Genomic DNA, 19,219 nt, shown 5'->3' on the forward strand with positions numbered 1-19,219 from the left:
CAATATGTGCCCATTGTTCCTCTTTAATGTATTTAACTATATGTCGTGAGTTAAAGCCTTGGGTAGCGAGTTGATACAATTCCAAGTCTGGAAGATTAAAATCACCCTTAGACTTTGGAAGATGTAAAACTTTCCTTTTTAAATGCTATGCATTTTATTTGCCCGTATAAAGTCTGTTATGACCGAGTCTACTTTTTAAAAGGATGTATTTTGTGGGGTAATTTGTATTACCGAAAAATGAATACAAAAACTGTGGGCGCTAAAGCCATTTTGAAAGAGGTTTATTCTACATGTGAGAGTTAAGGAAACATTATTCCATTTAATTAGATCTGCTTTCATATGGATGAGTAATGGAATACAGTTATCTTTATATATTTGTTGTCACTTATTATGCATCGCAAGTATTTTATATTTTTTGTGGTCCACTTAAACGATTGCTGTAGTGAGCGCTTTAAAAAACAAAATCCTATTGGTCATTATTTTGCTTGTTTTTTTTACACGTAAAAAAAACTAAATAATGACAATACTGAGATTTTTTTGTAGTCTGAAAAGATTTTTTAGCAAAGGGGGCATTGAGTTTTCAATAGTGGTCAGGTATATCAGGAGATCTGCAAATACGTTTAGTTTATATTCATGTTTTACCGCCACCCTCCAGCACATGCCGTGCGGGATCGGATACCAGTCCCAACTCTCTCCTATACACTTCTCGCTTACCAGTCTTCCCTTCATTTCAGTGCAATCCCTTTCAATAAACACATGAAAAATACTAAATGAGATCCCCAAAAAAATAGATGCAGTGAGAATGGGACACAGTTCTCTGACTTGTGTGATCAGAAATATGTTGGGTAAAGACGGAGGATGTATCCAAAACAAAAACATACCTCTCGTGGCCTGCCGCACGACACCTTTCTGCGACTTCCGGAAATTCTGCCAGAATGACTTGTTTTTCAGTCTCTTTCCGTCCCATTTTCCTAAACAAGGAGGTACAGTAGGGTTTAAAACAGGTAAAAACCACACTGCCCCATACAATGGCTACCCCTAGCACTCTTTCAAAATATGTAGATGGGTTTTTAGGTTATGCATATTTAGTTATTCCAAAATATAAAACGCACATTACGTGTCTCAATTGTGATAAAAACAAAACTGTCCAAGTTCAATCTTCAAATGAGGTACTATTGTAGTACATTTGTAGTCAGACACAATTACAACAGTTGTGTTTGTAGTTCCACACAATTTAAAATGGTCAAATATCATGTCACTATCATATCACTTGACCAAGACCCATCAAACCACAGAACTGATGTCAAAAAATAATAAAAACATACCCCCTGACGCATCCTCAGAACTTGATTTATGCACGGACAACCTAAAAATAAACCAAGATTGAATCAAAAACAAGACAGATGGCACAAACAAAACACAATCCAAGAAATAAAAAGATGCAGAGTCCAGTCACAGACATCATCATCATCATCATCATCACCTGTTTTCCAATGCAATTTTCTTCATTGTACTGCTGCTATCCTACTGTACCGTCTTCAAACAAAACACCCCTTCATCCACTGAGTTCTCTGTCCCTGTTCAACAATTACAGACGCGTGCACTGTCCCTAACAAATATGCACTACCGTATCCCTCACAAACGTGCACTTGTCCCTCGTGCCACTGGATCCGGCCAGTACAGTGCAGTGTTAGTGGGGGCCGTTCCCAGTGGTCAGTCCAGATGGGAAAACATCACGCTGTCAGTCTGCTAGACAGGAGGTCAGATCACTGAGGCTCTCTCAACAACAGAGGCTTTCACTACCCCGACTGCCTGGGTTTTACTGACTGCACTCACTTCAACACGACAGCGCTTCACGTGGCCTCCACATTACCCTCTCGCGCTCATATTTGTCTCTATCGCTGTTGTCTCCCTCTCCAACGCTCTCACACTTGCGCTTTCTGTGTCTACCAGTCGGCCTGGCTCCTCACTCTGTCTCGCACCACTCTCTCTCTCTCTCTCCCAATCTCTCCCCTCTGACATCAGCTGATCGTCTCTAGCAATCAGCAACAACTATCATTCCCCATCGACACAGTTCTACAGGTGGCCACAAGAGGATGCCTTGCCTAAAGTCACAGCAAGCCCGGTGCTGTACAACCTTTCCCTCAGCAAGATTAGTAGAAATCAAGGCTCTTGTGTTCTGGTAGTTTATGAAGGGAACCAATTCTCAGAGGTGGCTACTCAAAACCAGCATCCTGTATAAAGTCACGTTACTTTGAGGTGATTTGGGCTTACTTTTTAGAGCATGCTAACAGGAGTTACTACTCCTCTCATTGTTTTGCACTGGACAATGCTAAAGCTAAAGGTGTAACTAGCCAAGTAAACAAACTTAAATCTGGTGTTGCAGACACCCCGCTGAGTGTATAGTACCATGTTATTACTCATTACCCAGATTCCTCCTTTCCTCCCTTATTTATCTCACCAATTCCCCTGCGTTCACAATATGACCATCTCCAAACACACAATAGGGGGAAGGACAGGACGTTTCCTGTTGGTATACTAGCAGAGGAACACTTCATAAAAGTTGGCTGGAGGTCATCAGGACAGGAAGTATGAAACATTTCCTCACACTGACGAGGGGCTGCATGCCAAATGGCACCCTATTGACCAGAGAGCACCCTGTGGGCCTCAAAACAAGTGCACTAAATAGGGAATAGACTGCCATTTGAGACAGCACCTATGGGGATAATGTATGAAAGGGAATGACCGTCTTACTGACTGTCCTGTCCTACAAGGGTCATTCTACAGAAGTTAAATACTAAAACATTGCATTGCATATGTGAAATCTTGTCCTGAATTCCTTACATCCCACTAAAATGTGTCACTACCGAAACATAGTGAAATGTTGTAATAAAGGGAGAACCATGCACAGTAGCGAATGTTGATACATTTTTGATTACAGATTCATTTGATTAGCATACAATATTGACCAAATAGTAAAAAACAGGACTTTTAAACTGACTTTAAAAACCTTAAAATGTAATTTAGAGATTTTATTTTTCCCTGTAAAATGTTCAATGGTTGATTTTATGAATGGATCCGAAACGTATTGATTGAATTACTTACATCTAATTATGTCAAGTTAGATTTTAAAAATGGTCACTTTTCCCATCTTATTTGTGGCAAACTATTAGGCACGTTGGTAGTGACATTTTTTCTTCAGTTGTGACCTGGCATATACATTTTTAACTTAATTGCTTCCATATCGAATGGGGCACATGTGATTCACATCATTAAAAGACACGTCTTCCTGTCTGCGTCTGCCTTTTCACTCCTGCCCTCGTGCACCTCATGTCCCTCTCAGATAAATATTTCACAAAATTACTTACTTTTCCCCTTCCTTCCAGCATTTATTTCTAGATCAGATATTCTTGATATTGCACAGGGTCCATTTTTAAACTCTGTCCTCTCTTACTGTCTGCTGTACTTTGACATGTTGGCACCTTATGGGATGTCCCGGTCCTTCAATAATTCTAAAACAATAATCAAACATATAAATAATTACCTGTGTGTTTACATGTAGAACATTTAAGATAAAGAAAAATGTCAAATAATACAGTGGACTAACAATCAAGAGTCAATCATAAGCTAGGTTTCCATCCAATTGGCGACAGATTTAATGAAAATATTCTAAAAATCTGCATAAAAACAATATGCGCATTTTTCCACCATAGCCGTGTTTCCATCAAATAATCTTGTTGCGGATAAAAGGATGTGCGTGATGACATGGTACACATCAAAATACATTTTGCGGTTAAATTCCCATGTGCCTAATAAAAAACAACAACAAGCAACTTCCTTCAAACTGGACGCAGAGACATAAAAACGGTATCCACGAGTTCATCTGACTCAGGGGATAGAGATTGGATTTATTAGGATCCCCATTAGCGACAGCTAGTCTTACTGGGGTCAGACATATCACCAAAAATACATTAGACAAAAGACTTGACCATTTGCATACATTTCAAAACATTAAGATGTAGTGTGTGTGTGTGTGCATCTGAGTTAACACACGTCAGTACATACACACAAGTAGGTCACATGGGGGAGAGGCGCTGTGCCGTGAAGTGTTGCTTTATTATTTGTTATTTTTTTTAAACCAGGTGTGCTGTTCACTTTGCTATAAAATATGTAATGGAGTTCCATGTACTCATGGCTCTGTATAAAACTGTACGTTTCCTTGAATGTGTTCTGGGCCTGGGGACTGTGAAAAGACCCCTGGTGGCATGTCTGGTGGGGTAAGTGTGTGTGTGTCAGTGCTGTGTGTAAGTTGACTATGCAAACCATTTGGAATTTCCAACACGTTTCTTAAATAAAAAGGGCTTCATTGCCAAAATCCTGAAGCATCCATTTAATGAATCCCCATAGCGAGCATATGCCTGGCGAGCTTTAATGTATCAGATGTACATCCCAGCAAACATATATTTTTGTCTCAAAACCGTACTTGACATATTTCTTGAAATTTTAGATATTTGGTGGGGACACCTCTTAAAGAGACATGAAGATGTAGCAACTTGCTCACACATTTTCTCCACAATGTTTGCAGATAAGACTACTCACCATGTGGCCATGCTGGAGAGGGGTGTATATCACCAGGTGATATGTGTATGGGTGTGGCTTAAGGCACATTCATTCTGCAGTCTTTTAATGGGTGTGTTTCGGTAGTGCCATCAAAAAGGTAGGACAGCATATGTTTTTTTATATATTTTTTTACATGCTTAAAAATATACAAAACGAATTATTAGGTCAGTTTTCTTTCAAATGTAATAATATAACAATTCAAGATGGTCTACTGAAATAAGTGTAATTCATTTTACATCTAAAATCATGAATTGTGTTTAGGAATCCAGGGTTGGGACCTCCACCTCAATATAAATAGGTGTATAAACAATGACTTTGTGCTATATTCATTAATAAAACATGTTCGTTTTTGCCTTGGAATTAATTAGAACATATATCATGAAGTACGTTTGGAGACTTAACCATTTTAGTTTCTTTGGGGTGGGTCAGCAATTTACACCACTTCTGTAGAGTCGCCCCAAATACCTCCCAGGAGTTTGTCAATTAATAGAAAGACATATCTCGTTTCACTAGGACATGAAGACAATGTATGGGACTGCTATGACTTTCCTACGTCACTGATCGACAACACCAATTCAACTACATACAGCATGAGGACATCACAATATAACACACGGTACACTCCACACAAAGGGGAGACAATACCGTTGACGACTACTTCAGTATCTCTACGGTCTTACCTCCTCTCTGTCTCGGGAGTGGACACAGTGCTGCTGCTGCTCAGCCCTAGCGAATCCTGTAGAGAACAGAACACTGCAGTCAGACAGGCAGGCAGGCAGGCAGGCAGGCAGGCAGACAGGCAGACAGGAAGGCAATGGAAACTGACAAACTTCGAGGAACCACAGTCTAGCTTACTGGCAGGCATTTGGTTTGGAACTCTTAATGTGCATCTCTTTGGCCACAAAAAGGCTACAGTGCACATTCCTCGGGTGCATTTAAAAAAAAATGTTATTTCCGGACACATATTAACAGTATGCATTACAAATAACAAGGCCACAGAGTTTCCATTACAGATCGTGAAACGGGAATTTGTGATCAAGGAAAACCAAGATGTTATAATGCCATAATGACAGGGCTGTGATCTGGTTCATAGCAGCTCTGATGTCTGCAGGACCAGGGCTGAGGAAATCCCTCCTCCCAGAGGGTGAACATACAATAGGGTCAAAACCAATAGGGAGAATAGGAGTCCGTCACCTGGATCTGTGAGCGAAGCTGCAGTGATGTGGGCACTAAGTCAACCTTTTCCTGAAACGCACAGAGGCAAATTAAGGAATGACAACATCTGAGTCAATCAGCATTTCAAAACATATATATCTTGATAGATGAAATGGACAAAATTGTAACATGTCACCCTAAACTCACACACATATTAGAGGATTTAAATGAAAACCACATTTCTAAAGGCTTCCTCCACATCATTTTAATTAGAACGAAGTCTGTGCAAAGTGGGTATCCACAGATGGAAAAAACATAGTCTGTATCACACTGAACATGTAATATATGATCGTACCATCTCTGACTCTGCAACTTGTACAAGTTTGCGGTTGCAGATCTCCTCCATTCTGTCTTGGACGTCAGTGAGAGAAGTGCTGTAATACTCCGAGTACTCCTGAGCCAAGTCCTCAAAGGTTCCCAACGAGCCATCCTAAAACAGAGAAGACATGGTCCGTAAGAACAGCGAGGAAGTCCTACCTCACCACAAAGTAAGGATATGCATGTTACGGAGAGTCAGCATAAGCAATCACATTACATTAGACTCACATTCAGTGCATACAGTACAACAGAAAAACAGAAGACAAGTAAACTGACCAGATTTTTTTTTTTTACGGCATCAACATCAGAAGCCATAGGAATGTGCAGTGGTAGAGAACCAGCAAAGTGTGTGTGACCAGGGCCAGACCGAATGGTGTGTCTCTGAGGTACTGTCCTTGCCTCTCCCCAGTTGCCCATGACCCCTACACTCTCTAGACCTCCTCAGCTGTGACCCTAGAGGCATAGCGAGGGGGGAGAAAGCATTGTGACGCAGCTACAGTTCTCTTTGACCTCACCACAGTCAACAGGATCAACTTGAGTCGCTGTGGTATCATAGACACAGGTCAGTGTACCATAAATCATCAGGAACAGCGCCTTTTCCTTGACAGAAACCCAGGACCTCCAGACGTACACATGACTCTGCAGAGACTTCCGACTATTGTGTTCCTTAGTGCCCTTTGCTGTATTGGCTGAAGAAAAAGATGGGAAAAAAATTTCAGGACTTTTGCAGACTCATCTCCTGCAAATGTCTTCAAAGTATTGCTAAGGATTTTCATCTCCCAAAATAAATGTATAAAATTCATAATATAGTGATATCGGTTCACTGTCCTACAGAGCCAGGCTGAAATAATTTAAGGCCAGGCACCACAGGCTGAAATTACATTTATGCATCTACCTATCAATTTTTTGATTTCTTGATATTTTGTTCCATTATCATTAGTATTTTCAAAAAGTAAACCTAACAATGAAAACAACTTAATGAAAGTTATAAACTCAGCCAAAACATTAATGTCCCTTTTTCAGGACCCTGTCTTTCAAAGATAATTCGTAAAAATTCACATTACTTCACAGATCTTCATTGTAAAGGGTTTAAACACCGTTTCCCATGCTTGTTCAATTAACCATAAACAATTAATGAACATGCACCTGTGGAACGGTGTTTAAACCCTTTAATTGCCTACCGTCTGTAAAGCTGTAAAGTCACAGTTATGAAAACTTAGGACACTAGAGGCTTTTCTATGGACTCTGAAAAACATCAAAAGAAGGATGCCCAGGGTCCCTGCTCATCTGCGTGAAAGTGCCATAGGCATGCTGCAGCAAGGAGGCATGAGGACTGCAGAAGTGGCCTGGGAAATAAAATGCAATGCCCGTACTGTGAGATGCCTAAGACAGCGCTACAGGGAGACAGGACGGACAGCTGATCATCCTCGCAGTGGCAGACCACGTATAACACCTGTACAGGATCGGTACATCCGAACATCACACCTGCAGAACAGATACAGGATGGCAACAACAACTGCCCGAGATACACCAGGAATGCACAATCCCTCCATCAGCGCTCAGACTGTCCACAATAGGCTGAGAGAGGCTGGACTGAAGGCTTGTAGGCCTGTTGTAAGGCAGGTCCTCACCAAACATCACCGGCAACAACGTCACCTATGGGCATTAACCATCCGTTGCTGGACCAGACAGAACTGGTAAAAAGTGCTCTTCACTAACGAGTCGTGGTTGTCTCACCAGGGGTGATGGTCGGATTCGCGATTACCTTCGAAGGAATGAGCATTACACCGAGGCCTGTACTCTGGAGCAGGATCGATTTGGTGGAGGGTCCGTCGTGGCCTGGGGTGTCACAGCATCATCGGACTGAGCTTGTTGTCATTGCAGGCAATCAACGCTGTGCGTTACAGGGAAGACATCCTCCTTCCTCATGTGGTACCCTTCTTGCAGGCTGATCCTGACATGACCCTCTAGCATGACAATGCCCACAGCCTTACTGCGAGTTCTGTGCGTGATTTCCTGCAAGGCAGGAATGTCAGTGTTCTGCCACAGCCAGCGAAGAGGCCGGATCTCAATCCCATACTGACTGTTACTTTTGATTTTGCCACCCCCCCCCCCCTTTGTTCAGGGACACATTATTCCATTTCTGTTAGTTACATGTCTGTGGAACTTGTTCAGTTTGTCTCAGTTGTTGAATCTTATGTTCAGAAAAATATTTACACATGTTAAGTTTGCTGAAAATAAACGCAGTTGACAGTGAGAGGACATTTCTTTTTTTTGCTTTGAGTTTATTTTCTTTCAATTATCATACTACCGTCATCACAATTTTTATGACTTTTAACCACTTTAAAAATGGACACATCAATAATTTCAAAGCTCACTACATTGAATTCCACATAACTTCAAAGCCCATTCCACAGAGAATGTTAATAAAAGGTGGACTACATTTAGTAACCTACTTTGAAGACATGTTGATTGGGTCTAAATAGGCTTTTGCCATCCCAAAAGTCAGACTTCCCAAACACCAACTCATTTTTCTCAGCTTCAGAAGCATCTGCATTCACCAAATTTTGTCTGGTTATCCTCCGTAGATATACTCTCCAGACCTTCCCAGACGGAATTCTTGATATGTGGTAAATTCTGTGTTCTTACATAACATTTTACTTGTTTTTTTTTTTACATTTCTACATTTAGTTTTTTACAAATAGAAAGATACAAAAATATATTTATCCACAATCTACTCTCGACAAGTCAGGTCCTGGATATTTAGGCTAGGCCTCACGAGTGATGCAGCGGTCTAAGGCACTGCATCGCAGTGTTGCGGCGTCACTAAAGCCTGAGGTTCAATCCAAGGCTGTGTCATTAGGGGAGTCCCATAGGGCGGCACACAATTGGCCCGGCGTCGTCCGGGTTAGTGGAGGGTTTGGCTAGGGGGGGCTTTACATGGCTCATCGCGCTCTAGCGACTCCTTGTGGCAAGCCTGTAGGATGACTTGTCATTAGTTGAACGGTGTTTCCTCCGACACATTGGCGCAGATGGCTTGACCTTTGCCTTTCGAGCACGTTGGGGAGTTGCAGTGATGAGAAAAGATCATAAATCACGAAATTGGGGAGAAAAAAGGTCGTAAAATCTATATATACCCCATTTTTCTCCCCAATAGGTATTCAGACTCTTTGCTATGAGACTATAAAATAAGCTCAGGTGCATCCTGTTTCAATTGATCCTCATTCAGATGTTTCTACAACTTGGAGTCCACCTGTGGTAAATTCAATTTGATTGGGCATGATTTGGGAAGGCACATACACCAGTCTACGTAAGGTCCCACAGTTGACAGTGCATGTCAGAGCAAAAACCAAGGTCAAAGGAATTGTACGTAGACCTCCGAGACAGGATTGTGTTGAGGAACAGATCTGGGGAATGGTCCCAAAGAATTGCTACAGCATTGAATGTCCCCTAGAACACAGAGGCCTCCATCATTCTTAAACTAGAAGTAGTTTGGAACCACAAGACTCTTCCTAGAGCTGGCAGCCTGGCCAAACTGACAGAGTTCTAGAGTTACACTGTGGAGATGGGAAAACCTTCCAGAAGGACAGCCATCTCTGCAGCAGTCCACCAATCAGGCCTTCATGCTAGAGTGGCCAGACAGGAGCCACTCCTCAGTAACAGGCACATGACAACCCGCTTGAAGTTGGCAATGAAGACTCTCAGACCATGGGAAACAAGATTCTCTGGTGAAACCAGGCTGAACTCTTTGGCCTGAATGCCAAGTGTCACTTCTGGAGGAAAACTGGCACCATTCCTACAGTGAAGTATGGTGGTGGCAGCATCATGCTGTGGGGATGTTTTTCAGCAGCAGGGACTGGGAGACTAGTCGGGTTCGAGGGAAAGATGAACGGAGCAAAGTACAGAGAGATTCTTGATGAAAACCTGCTCCAAAGTTTCACCTTCCAACTACCCTAAGCACACAGCCAAGACAATGCAGGAGTGTCTTCTGGACACTCTGTCTCTGAATGTACTTGAGTGGCCCAGCCAGAGCCCAGTTTTTATAAGTATACATTCGCAAACATTTTTAGAAATCTATATTTGCTTTGTCATTATGAGGTATTGTGTACAGATTGATGAGAAAAAAACCATCTCAATTGGTTTGAGGTCGGGTGATTGTGGAGGCCAGGTAATCTAATGCAGCACTCCATCACTCTCCTTCTTGGTCAAATAGCCCTTACACAGCCTGGAGGTGTGTTGGATCATTGTCCAGTTGAAAAACAAATTATAGTCCCACTAAATGCAAAACAGATGGAATGGCGTATCGCTGCAGAATCCTGTGGTAGCCACGCTGGTTAAGTGTGCCTTGAATTCTAAATAAATCACTGACAGTGTCACCAGCAAAGCACCCCCACACCATCACACCTCTTCCTCCATTCTTTATGGTGGGAACCACACATGGGGAGATCATCTTTGTATACTCTACATCTCACCAAGACATAAAAATAAAAATCTCACATTTTGACTCATCAGACCAAAGGACAGATTTACACCGGTCTAATGTCCATTCCTCGTGTTTCTTGGCCCAAGCAAGTCTCTTCTTCTTATAGGTGTCCTTTAGTAGTGGTTTCTTTACAGCAATTTGACCATGAAGGCCTGATTCACATAGTCTCCTCTGAACAGTTGATGTTGAGATGTGTCTGTTACTTGAACTCAGTTTCTGAGGCTGGTAACTCGTATGAACTTATCCTCTGCAGCAGAGGTAACTCTGGGTCTTTCTTGCCTGTAGCGGTCCTCGTGAGAGCCTGTTTCATCATAGCGCTTGATGATTTTCACAACTGCACCTCAAAGAAACTTTCAAAGTTCTTGACATTTCCGGATTGACTGACCTTCATGTCTTAAAGTAATGGACTGTCGTTTCTCTTTGCTTATTTGAGCTGTTCTTGCCATAATATGGACTTGGTATTTTACCAAATAGGTCTATCTTCTGTATACCACCCCTACCTTAACAAAACACAACTGATTAGCTCAACATGTATTAAGGAAAGAAATTCCACAAATTAACTTTTAAACAAGGCACACCTGTTAATTAATTAAAACGCATTCCAGGTGACTACCTCATGAAGCTGGTTGAGAGAATGCCAAGAGTGTGCAATGCTGTCATCAAGGCAAATGGGGGCTACTTTGAAGAATCTCAAATATATTTAGATTTGTTTAACACTTTGTTGGTTACTACATGATTCCATGTGTCATTTCATAGTTTTAATGGCTTCACTATACCAGAAGAACATTTTTCAGATAGCACCTAATTTGCATATTTTTTATCAAATATTTTGTTTTTTTAAGTATACAAAAAAATATTATATTTGTGTCTACAATCAACTGGTCAAAGTTGATTGTGATATGATTAAGGTAAAACAGCCCAAATGGGGTGTGGAGCCTGGCCTTAACGTACAGTATATACACTGAAAGAAATATAAAACATAACATAGTGTAGTGTTGGTGGAATGTTTCATTTGTTACTCTCAAATTTTGTATACAAATTTGCATACATCCTTGTTAGTGTGTGGTATATTAAGAAGCTGATTAAAACGGCATGATCATTACACAGGTGCACCCTGTGCTGGGTACGATAAAAGGCCACTAAATGTGCAGTTTTGTTACAACACAATGCCACAGATGTCTCAAGTTAAATCGGGCATGCAATTGGCATGCTGACTGCAGGAATGTCCACCAGAGCTGTTGCCAGATAATTTAATGATAACTTCTCTACTGTAAGCCGACCTCCAATGTTGTTTTTGGGAGTATGACCAACCGGCATCACAATCGCAGACCACATGTAACCATGCCAGCCCAGGACCTCCACATCTGGCTTCTTCACCTGCGGGATCGTATGAGACCAGCCACCCAGACAGCTGATTAAACTGTGGATTTGCACAACCGAAGAATTTCTGCAAAAACTGTCAGAAACCATCTCAGGGAAGCACATCTGCATGCTCATCGTCCTCACCAGGCTCTTAACCTGACTGCAGTTTGGCACGCTACAGAAGTGTGCTCTTCTTGGATGACTCACCGTTTCAACTATACCGGGCAGATCGCGTATATGGCATCACACAAAATACTGACAGGTTTTCTGATCCACGTCCCTACCTTTTATTTTAAGCTATCTGTGACCAACAGATGCATATTTGTATTCCCAGTCATGTGAAATCCATATATTAGGGCCTGTTGAATTTATTTCAACTGACTTTCCATACTAACTACGATTCAATAAAATCTTACAAATTGTTGCATGTTGCGTTTACATTTTTGTTCAGTGTAATAACCATGTGTCAATGTCTTTGTAATCGAATTGGCATTGTATTCCATCTTTACGCTTACACTGCATAACAGGGACTAGGAGATAGCATCATTGACTGAGACTGCTGCTGAATCACATTTTTGATATCCCCATATTGATACGACCACTTCTTCCAAATGGCACCCTATTCCCTTAATACAGTTGAAGTCAGAAGTTTACGTACACTTAGGTTGGAGTCATTAAAACTTGTTTTTCAACCACTCCACAAATGTTTTGTTGTTAACAAACTATAGTTTTGGCAAGTCGGTTAGGACATCTACTTTGTGCATGACAAGTCATTTTTCAAACAATTGTTTACAGACAAATTATTTCACTATCACAGTTCCATACACTAGGTTGACTGTGCCTTTAAACACCTTGGAAAATTCCATGGTTTTAGAAGGTTCTGATAGGCTAATTGACATCATTTGAGTCAATTGGAGGTGTACCTGTGGATATATTACAAGACCTACCTTCAAACTCAGTACCTATTTGCTTGACATCATGGGAAAATCAAAAGAAATCAGCAAAGACCTCAGAAAAAAAATTATAGATCTCCACACGTCCGTTTCATCCTTGGGAGCAATTTTCAAAATGCCTGAAGGTACCACGTTCATCTGTACAAACAATAGTATGCAAGTATAAACACCATGGGACCACGCAGCCATCATACCGCTCAGGAAGGAGACGCGTTCTGTCTTCTAGAGATAAAACGTACTTGGGTTCGAAAAGTGCAAATCAATCCCAGAACATCAACATAGGACCTTGTGAAGATGCTGGAGGAAACAGGTACAAAAGTATCTATATCCACAGTAAAACGTGTCCTATATCGACATAACCTGAAAGGCCGCTTAGCAAGGAAGAATCAACTTTGCAAATGCACATGGGGACAAAGATTGTACTTTTGGGAGAAATGTCCTCTGGTCTGATGAAACAGAAATAGAACCGTTTGACCATAATGACCATCGTTATGTTTGGAGGAAAACGGGGGAGGCTTGCAAGCCGAAGAACACCAACCCCAGTGTTGTGGGGGTTTTACTGCAGGAGAGACTGGTGCACTTCACAAAATAGATGGCTCATGAGGGTGGGAAATGATGTGAATACATTGAAGCAACATCTCAAGACATCAGTCAGGAAGTTAAAGCTTGGTCACAAATGGGTCTTCCAAATGGACAATGATCCCAAGCATACTTCCAAAGTTGTGGCAAAATGGCTTAAGGACAACAAATTCAAGGTATCGGAGTGGCCATCACAAAGCCTTAACCTCAACCCTATAGAAAATTTGTGAGCAGAATTGAAAAAGCGTGTGCAAGCAAGGAGGTCTACAAACCTGACTCAGTTACATCAGCTCGGTCAGGTGGAATGGGACAAAATTCACCCAACTTATTGTGGGAAGCTTGTGGAAGGCTACCCAAAATGTTTGACCCAAGTTCAACAATTTAAAGGCAATGCTACCAAATGCTAATTGAGTGTATGTAGACTTCTGACCCGCTGGGAATGTGATGAAAGAAATAAAAAAGGTGAAAAATCACTACTATTATTCTGACATTTCACATTCTTAAAATAATAAAATATTTGTGGAGTTTCCCCCATTCTTCTCTGCAGATCCTCCCAAGCTCTGTCAGGTTGGATGGGGAGCGTTGCTGCACAGCTATTTTCAGGTCTCTCCAGAGATGTTAGACCGGGTTCAAGTCCGGGCTCTGTCTGGGCCCCTCAAGGACATTGAGACTTGTCCTGAAGCCACTCCTGCATTGTCTTGGCTGTGTGCTTAGGGTCATTGTCCTGTTGGAAGGTGAAACTTCGCACCAGTCTGAGATCCTGAATGCTCTGGAGCAGGCTTTCCTCAAGGATCTCTGTACTTTGCTCCGTTCATCTTTCCCTCGATCCTGACTAGTAACCCAGTCCCTGCTGCTGAAAAACATCCCCACAGCTGCCACCATGTTTCACGGTAGGGATAGTGCCATTTTTCCCCCAGACGTGACACTTGGCATTCAGGCCAAAGAGTTCAATCTTGGTTTCATCAGACCAGAGAATCTTCTTTCTCATGGTCAGAGACTTTTAGGTGCACTTTGGCAAACTTTGTTTTCTTGGGGACCTTCAATGCTGCAGATGATCAATGGAAACGGGATGGACCTGAGCTCAATTTCGAGTCTCATAATTAAGGGCCTGACTACTTGTGTAAATCAGGTTTTTATTTGTATACATTTGCAAATATTTCTAGAAATCTATATTTGCTTCATCATAATGAGGTATTGTGTGCAGATTGATGAGAAAAAAAATATTTCATCAATTTTAGAATGAGTCTAAAGTAACAAAATGTGGAAAAAGGTAGGTGGTCTGAATACTTTCCGAACGTTAAACAAGACTGCTAAATGACTAATCAAATGGCTACCTGGACTACCTGCATCAACCCTTTTATTCCCACTAACTCTCTTGCACCGACTACGCACACACGAAGGACTCTACCCACACACTCACTACATTCTGTATGCTCACACGCACATAACATGTGCACACTGACGCCACACACACACTTTCACACTCACCACATACGTTGCTGCTACAGCTAAGTCTATTATCTATCCTGTTGCCTAGTCACTTAGCTACCTCAATTACCTCATACCTCTGCACATAGACTTTGTACTGGTACTCTGTATATAGCCATGTTATTTTTTTCCGTTATTGTTATTCACTGTGTATTTATTCCTCGTATCACTTCTTTTTTTGATATATAATTGCTTCAATCTTTAGCTCTGCATTGTTGAAAAAGGACACAAGTAAGCATTTCACCGTCGGTCTACGCCGGTTGTTTATGAAGCACAAATACAATTTTATATACATTGGAAAAATTGTGAGTAGCAGCGCATTTATGAGCTCATCCAATGTAGATTGGGGGGGGTATAGGCTACTGAATATAGCCTATGCACATGGCAGTTAGAGCGGCTATTGTTTACTCAGGCATGTTAGAAGACCAAAGCGAAAGTAACATGATGATTGGTACACAAGTGATGCTTCGTGATAATAGATGGATTTAACGTAATCATTTTTTGTCCAATAAACGTTGGATGTATCAAATAAATCGAACTCTGATTCAAACTGTAGCTCAAAACTGAAAACGTTCTTTGATTTAATATTTCATGCAGTTTGCTGTGGTTCCTACAGTATGTCCTCTTTAGCCTGATACATCACATGACAGGGGTTGTTGTTGTGAGCACTCGAATGAGGCTATTACTGTCATCAGTCAGAACAGAGACATAAACACTATCCCATTATATGCCCTAACTGTCTCGTCAGACTACAGGCTTCAAGTACAAACACACAGGCAGTCAACTGAATTTGACAAAGTTAAAATGGAATTCACCCCAACCACAAAGCATGCAGACACATTTAAGGGGTGATTTAAACACGTGATTGGGGTCAATTCCTTTCCAATTAAAGCGGTTTTAAATTCCTGAATTGAAATGGAATTTACCAACCCTATAACTAGATAAGGTATAAAGAGGACATAAATAAATCTGAAAATATTAAAATCTGTTTATGAAATCTTATGAATTCACTTAAAAAGGGTATTCATCCCTCACACACCACTCCCTTGTGTGTATGCAAATGTGTCTACACTTTGCCACAACCTTCGATCTAAACTCAGAAAAGATTCATCTGTTACTTTTCATTTAAAAGGGGGGATTTCAAGGGGTTCGCATGCTAATAGTTTGCCACAAACAGTAGTGATGGGTGAAAAAAAAACAGTTATACATTGGGATATTAGTTTTGATGATATATTGTATTGACAAAACCCCTTCTCCATCTTTCTAAACAGGGAGCCAATTTGTTTTCAGCACTTTTACTTCCATGACTGATCAAAATGTGTTCTCATGGCTCTCTTGTACCTCTGCAGCAGACATATGGTGAGCAATATGTCTGGATCGTCGAATCGCAATACATATAGAATTGTGAGCATCGCAATACATATATCGGCACCTAAGTATCGTAATAATATTGTATCGTGAGGACCTTGATAATTCAAAACCCTCCCGAACAGTCCTGTGTTGTGACTACCAATACTGTAGGCTGACTTGTTTCCTTCTCGTGGTATGCTACTGTGTGACTGACTGGCTCGCTCAACTGTCTAGAAAAGGGAACCATTCATTGATTTGCTTAAATGACATGATGCCATGAGGTCAGAAACAGCCCGAAATCCATCTGCGTCCCAATTGGGACCCTATAATGGCTCATAAGGCTCCGGGACAAAAATAATACACTATATAGGGAATAAGGTGCCATTTGGGACACGGGGCTTTTCTTTTCAACAGTTGAGTTGAGGAATGAATGAATAGGCTGTGGCCCAGTGAGAGGCATAGTACTGTTCGATCACAGACAGATCGCCACTGCATGCTTCTTATAACCAGTCCATTGTGGTCTGACCACATTATATCTCATGACCCCCCAGTGCTTATTTGGCATGGTGTGCATGTTTCTGTTCAAAACAACATGTCCTACATCATAGCTAGTATACAGTACCAGTCAAAAGTTGACACACCAGGGTTTTTCTTTATTTTTACTATGGATAAGAGCGTCTGCTAAAATGTATTAAACAAAGAAAAGTCTAGATAGTCTTCACTTCTTACATTATGCTCTTGTGAATGTAACATTCATGGTTATATTTCCCAGTCAAGATCATGCTAAATACTTTGTTTTTGTATACAACAGTCTGATGCTTGTCAGTCAGAGAGTAGAGGGAAAGCCATAACATGGCACCTTTGTTCTGACACTCAGACAAACTGTAGGCCAGTATGGATGGGTTGCAAATGCCCTGTGCATGTCCTGACAGGTGGAATCCCAATAGAAACTACTTAACAATAGCATCAGGGCTTCCTTACATCTCTAAACTAACTCTCTTTATAACAAAGCAGTAATTGAGGCAGCCCCTTGTAACAGGGTCTCGTCAGATCAGAGGAGTTAAAAGGAGAGTGTTGGTGTCACGTTACTGGCTGAAAACGATTGGATATGGAAAATCTCTGTGAAGACAAACGATCTTCCTTGACTCGTGTCCTGAGGGTAGGTGTTATGGTAGATGTCAGTAAGAGCCGGGATAGGTGATATTTTAACGAGAGAGAGAGAGAAAGGGAGGGGTTGTCCAGACGACAGAAAGAGAAAGAACAGTTATGAGTTGAACTTAACAGTATGCCAGTGGAAGGGAGGACTGTAGCAGGTGACCCAACTGTGAATTGTAGCCAATTCAATTGCAGTAATTCTGTTACTGATTTTCTGAAATGTAAACAATTTGGTAACAGAATTTCATGTATTAATCACTTAATAATGTACAAGTGTTGATATTAGTTGGCAGGGGTCTTTACTTCAACATTTGTGTCTTGATGAATTTCTCATTTCTAAGATTTTTTTGGTTGATGTTTTCAAAAAAAAATACCCCTTTTTCATCTGTTTGAAAAGCCTTTGCATTTCTCTAATATTTGGGATATACAGATGGTTGACAAATGTATATATACACACACTACCGGTCAAAAGTTTTAGAACACCTGCTTATTTGAGCTGTTCTTGACATAATATGGACTTGGTCTTTTACCAAATAGGGCAATCTTCTGTATACTACCAATACCTTGTCACAACACAACTGACTGGCTCAAACGCATTAAGGAGGAAAGAAAATTCCACAAATTAACTTTTAACAAGGCACGCCTGTTAATTGAAAAGCATTCCAGTTGACTACCTCATGAAGCTGATTGAGAAAATGCCAAGAGTGTGCAAATCTGTCATCAAGGCAAAGGGTGGCTATTTCAAGAATCTGAAATATATTTTGAATGGTTTAAAACTTAAAATGGTTACTACATGATTCCATATGTGTTATCATAGTGTTGATGTCTTTATTATTCTACAAGGTAGAAAATAGTCAAAATAAAGAAAAATCCTTTAACGAGTGCAGTAGGTTCTAAAACTTTTGACCTCTTAGCTTTCGGTTGACTCCAGATTTGACAAGCGCCTATGAACTTCACATGTTGGTGCTCATGGGTCATGGGTCATGGGTCCTTTTAGATGGAAAATGACCCTATGCACAAGAGCAAATTTAACGTCAACAGAACATTTTACAAAAACATTTACTTGAAGAGCAGTGCAGATGCAAATTTTGGAAACAGAACGACGGTTGGTGCCATTGACGCGTCATTCCGTTGCCAAACTTTGCATCTGCATTGTTCAAAGAAAACTTGTTTTTTTTTGTTGTTTTTTTTAATCAGTGGAAATGGTTAAAAGTCACCCTTGTGCACAGACTTGTATAGTTTGTTTAACTTAGCAATCATTGTTTTTTTGGTTTGCTATACATTTTACCGCATCCCTCTGTCCACTGTATCATTCTCCACGTCCCTTTGTGTCATGTATCAACACAGTCTAATCACAGGGGACTGGGTCATACCATACATCATAGCTATCATGTATATCACAACACAGTCTTTAAGCAGGGTCATACACACCATTACACACCGTGGCGAAACAGGACGAAACTAAGGGAAGGAACCACAGATTCAGCGAATAAAAAAGGCGAGCTCACAGCCACGAAAGACGTTTACATCATTAAAGAACTTCATGACTTTTCATCCTCTGAAAGAAGGATACCGTCGGCAAACCAAAACTAAATTAACAGCCTTCGTTAAACTCGACTTCCAATTGTATCTGCAAAAACCTAACAAAAAAAGAAAACTTATTTCCCAGCTGAGAGAAAGAGAGTAAATGGGAGAA

The 19,219-nt window shown here is 40.9% G+C and overlaps 1 protein-coding gene across 9 annotated transcripts in view; it reads right to left on the reverse strand.

Moving 5' to 3' along the window:
- The window catches only part of sash1b (SAM and SH3 domain containing 1b), a 73,040-nt gene that overhangs the window by 15,516 nt on the left and 38,305 nt on the right, over positions 1–19,219 (reverse strand). For 7 of the 9 annotated variants that reach the window (XM_035743497.2, XM_035743498.2, XM_052486520.1 and 4 more), the window contains exons 2-6: positions 6,131–6,265; positions 5,815–5,865; positions 5,301–5,356; positions 1,326–1,366; positions 882–971 (exon numbers count right to left, since the gene is read on the reverse strand). In XM_035743497.2, coding sequence (XP_035599390.1) covers positions 882–971; positions 1,326–1,366; positions 5,301–5,356; positions 5,815–5,865; positions 6,131–6,265 — 373 coding nt within the window. Of the gene's footprint in view, positions 1–881; positions 972–1,325; positions 1,367–1,483; positions 2,002–5,300; positions 5,357–5,814; positions 5,866–6,130; positions 6,266–6,668; positions 6,797–19,219 lie in introns of those variants that run through there. The other 2 variants (XM_052486521.1, XM_052486522.1) reach the window with 2 other exon arrangements.

Source organism: Oncorhynchus keta, chromosome 29, assembly GCF_023373465.1.
Source record: "Oncorhynchus keta strain PuntledgeMale-10-30-2019 chromosome 29, Oket_V2, whole genome shotgun sequence".
Lineage (NCBI taxonomy): Eukaryota > Metazoa > Chordata > Actinopteri > Salmoniformes > Salmonidae > Oncorhynchus > Oncorhynchus keta.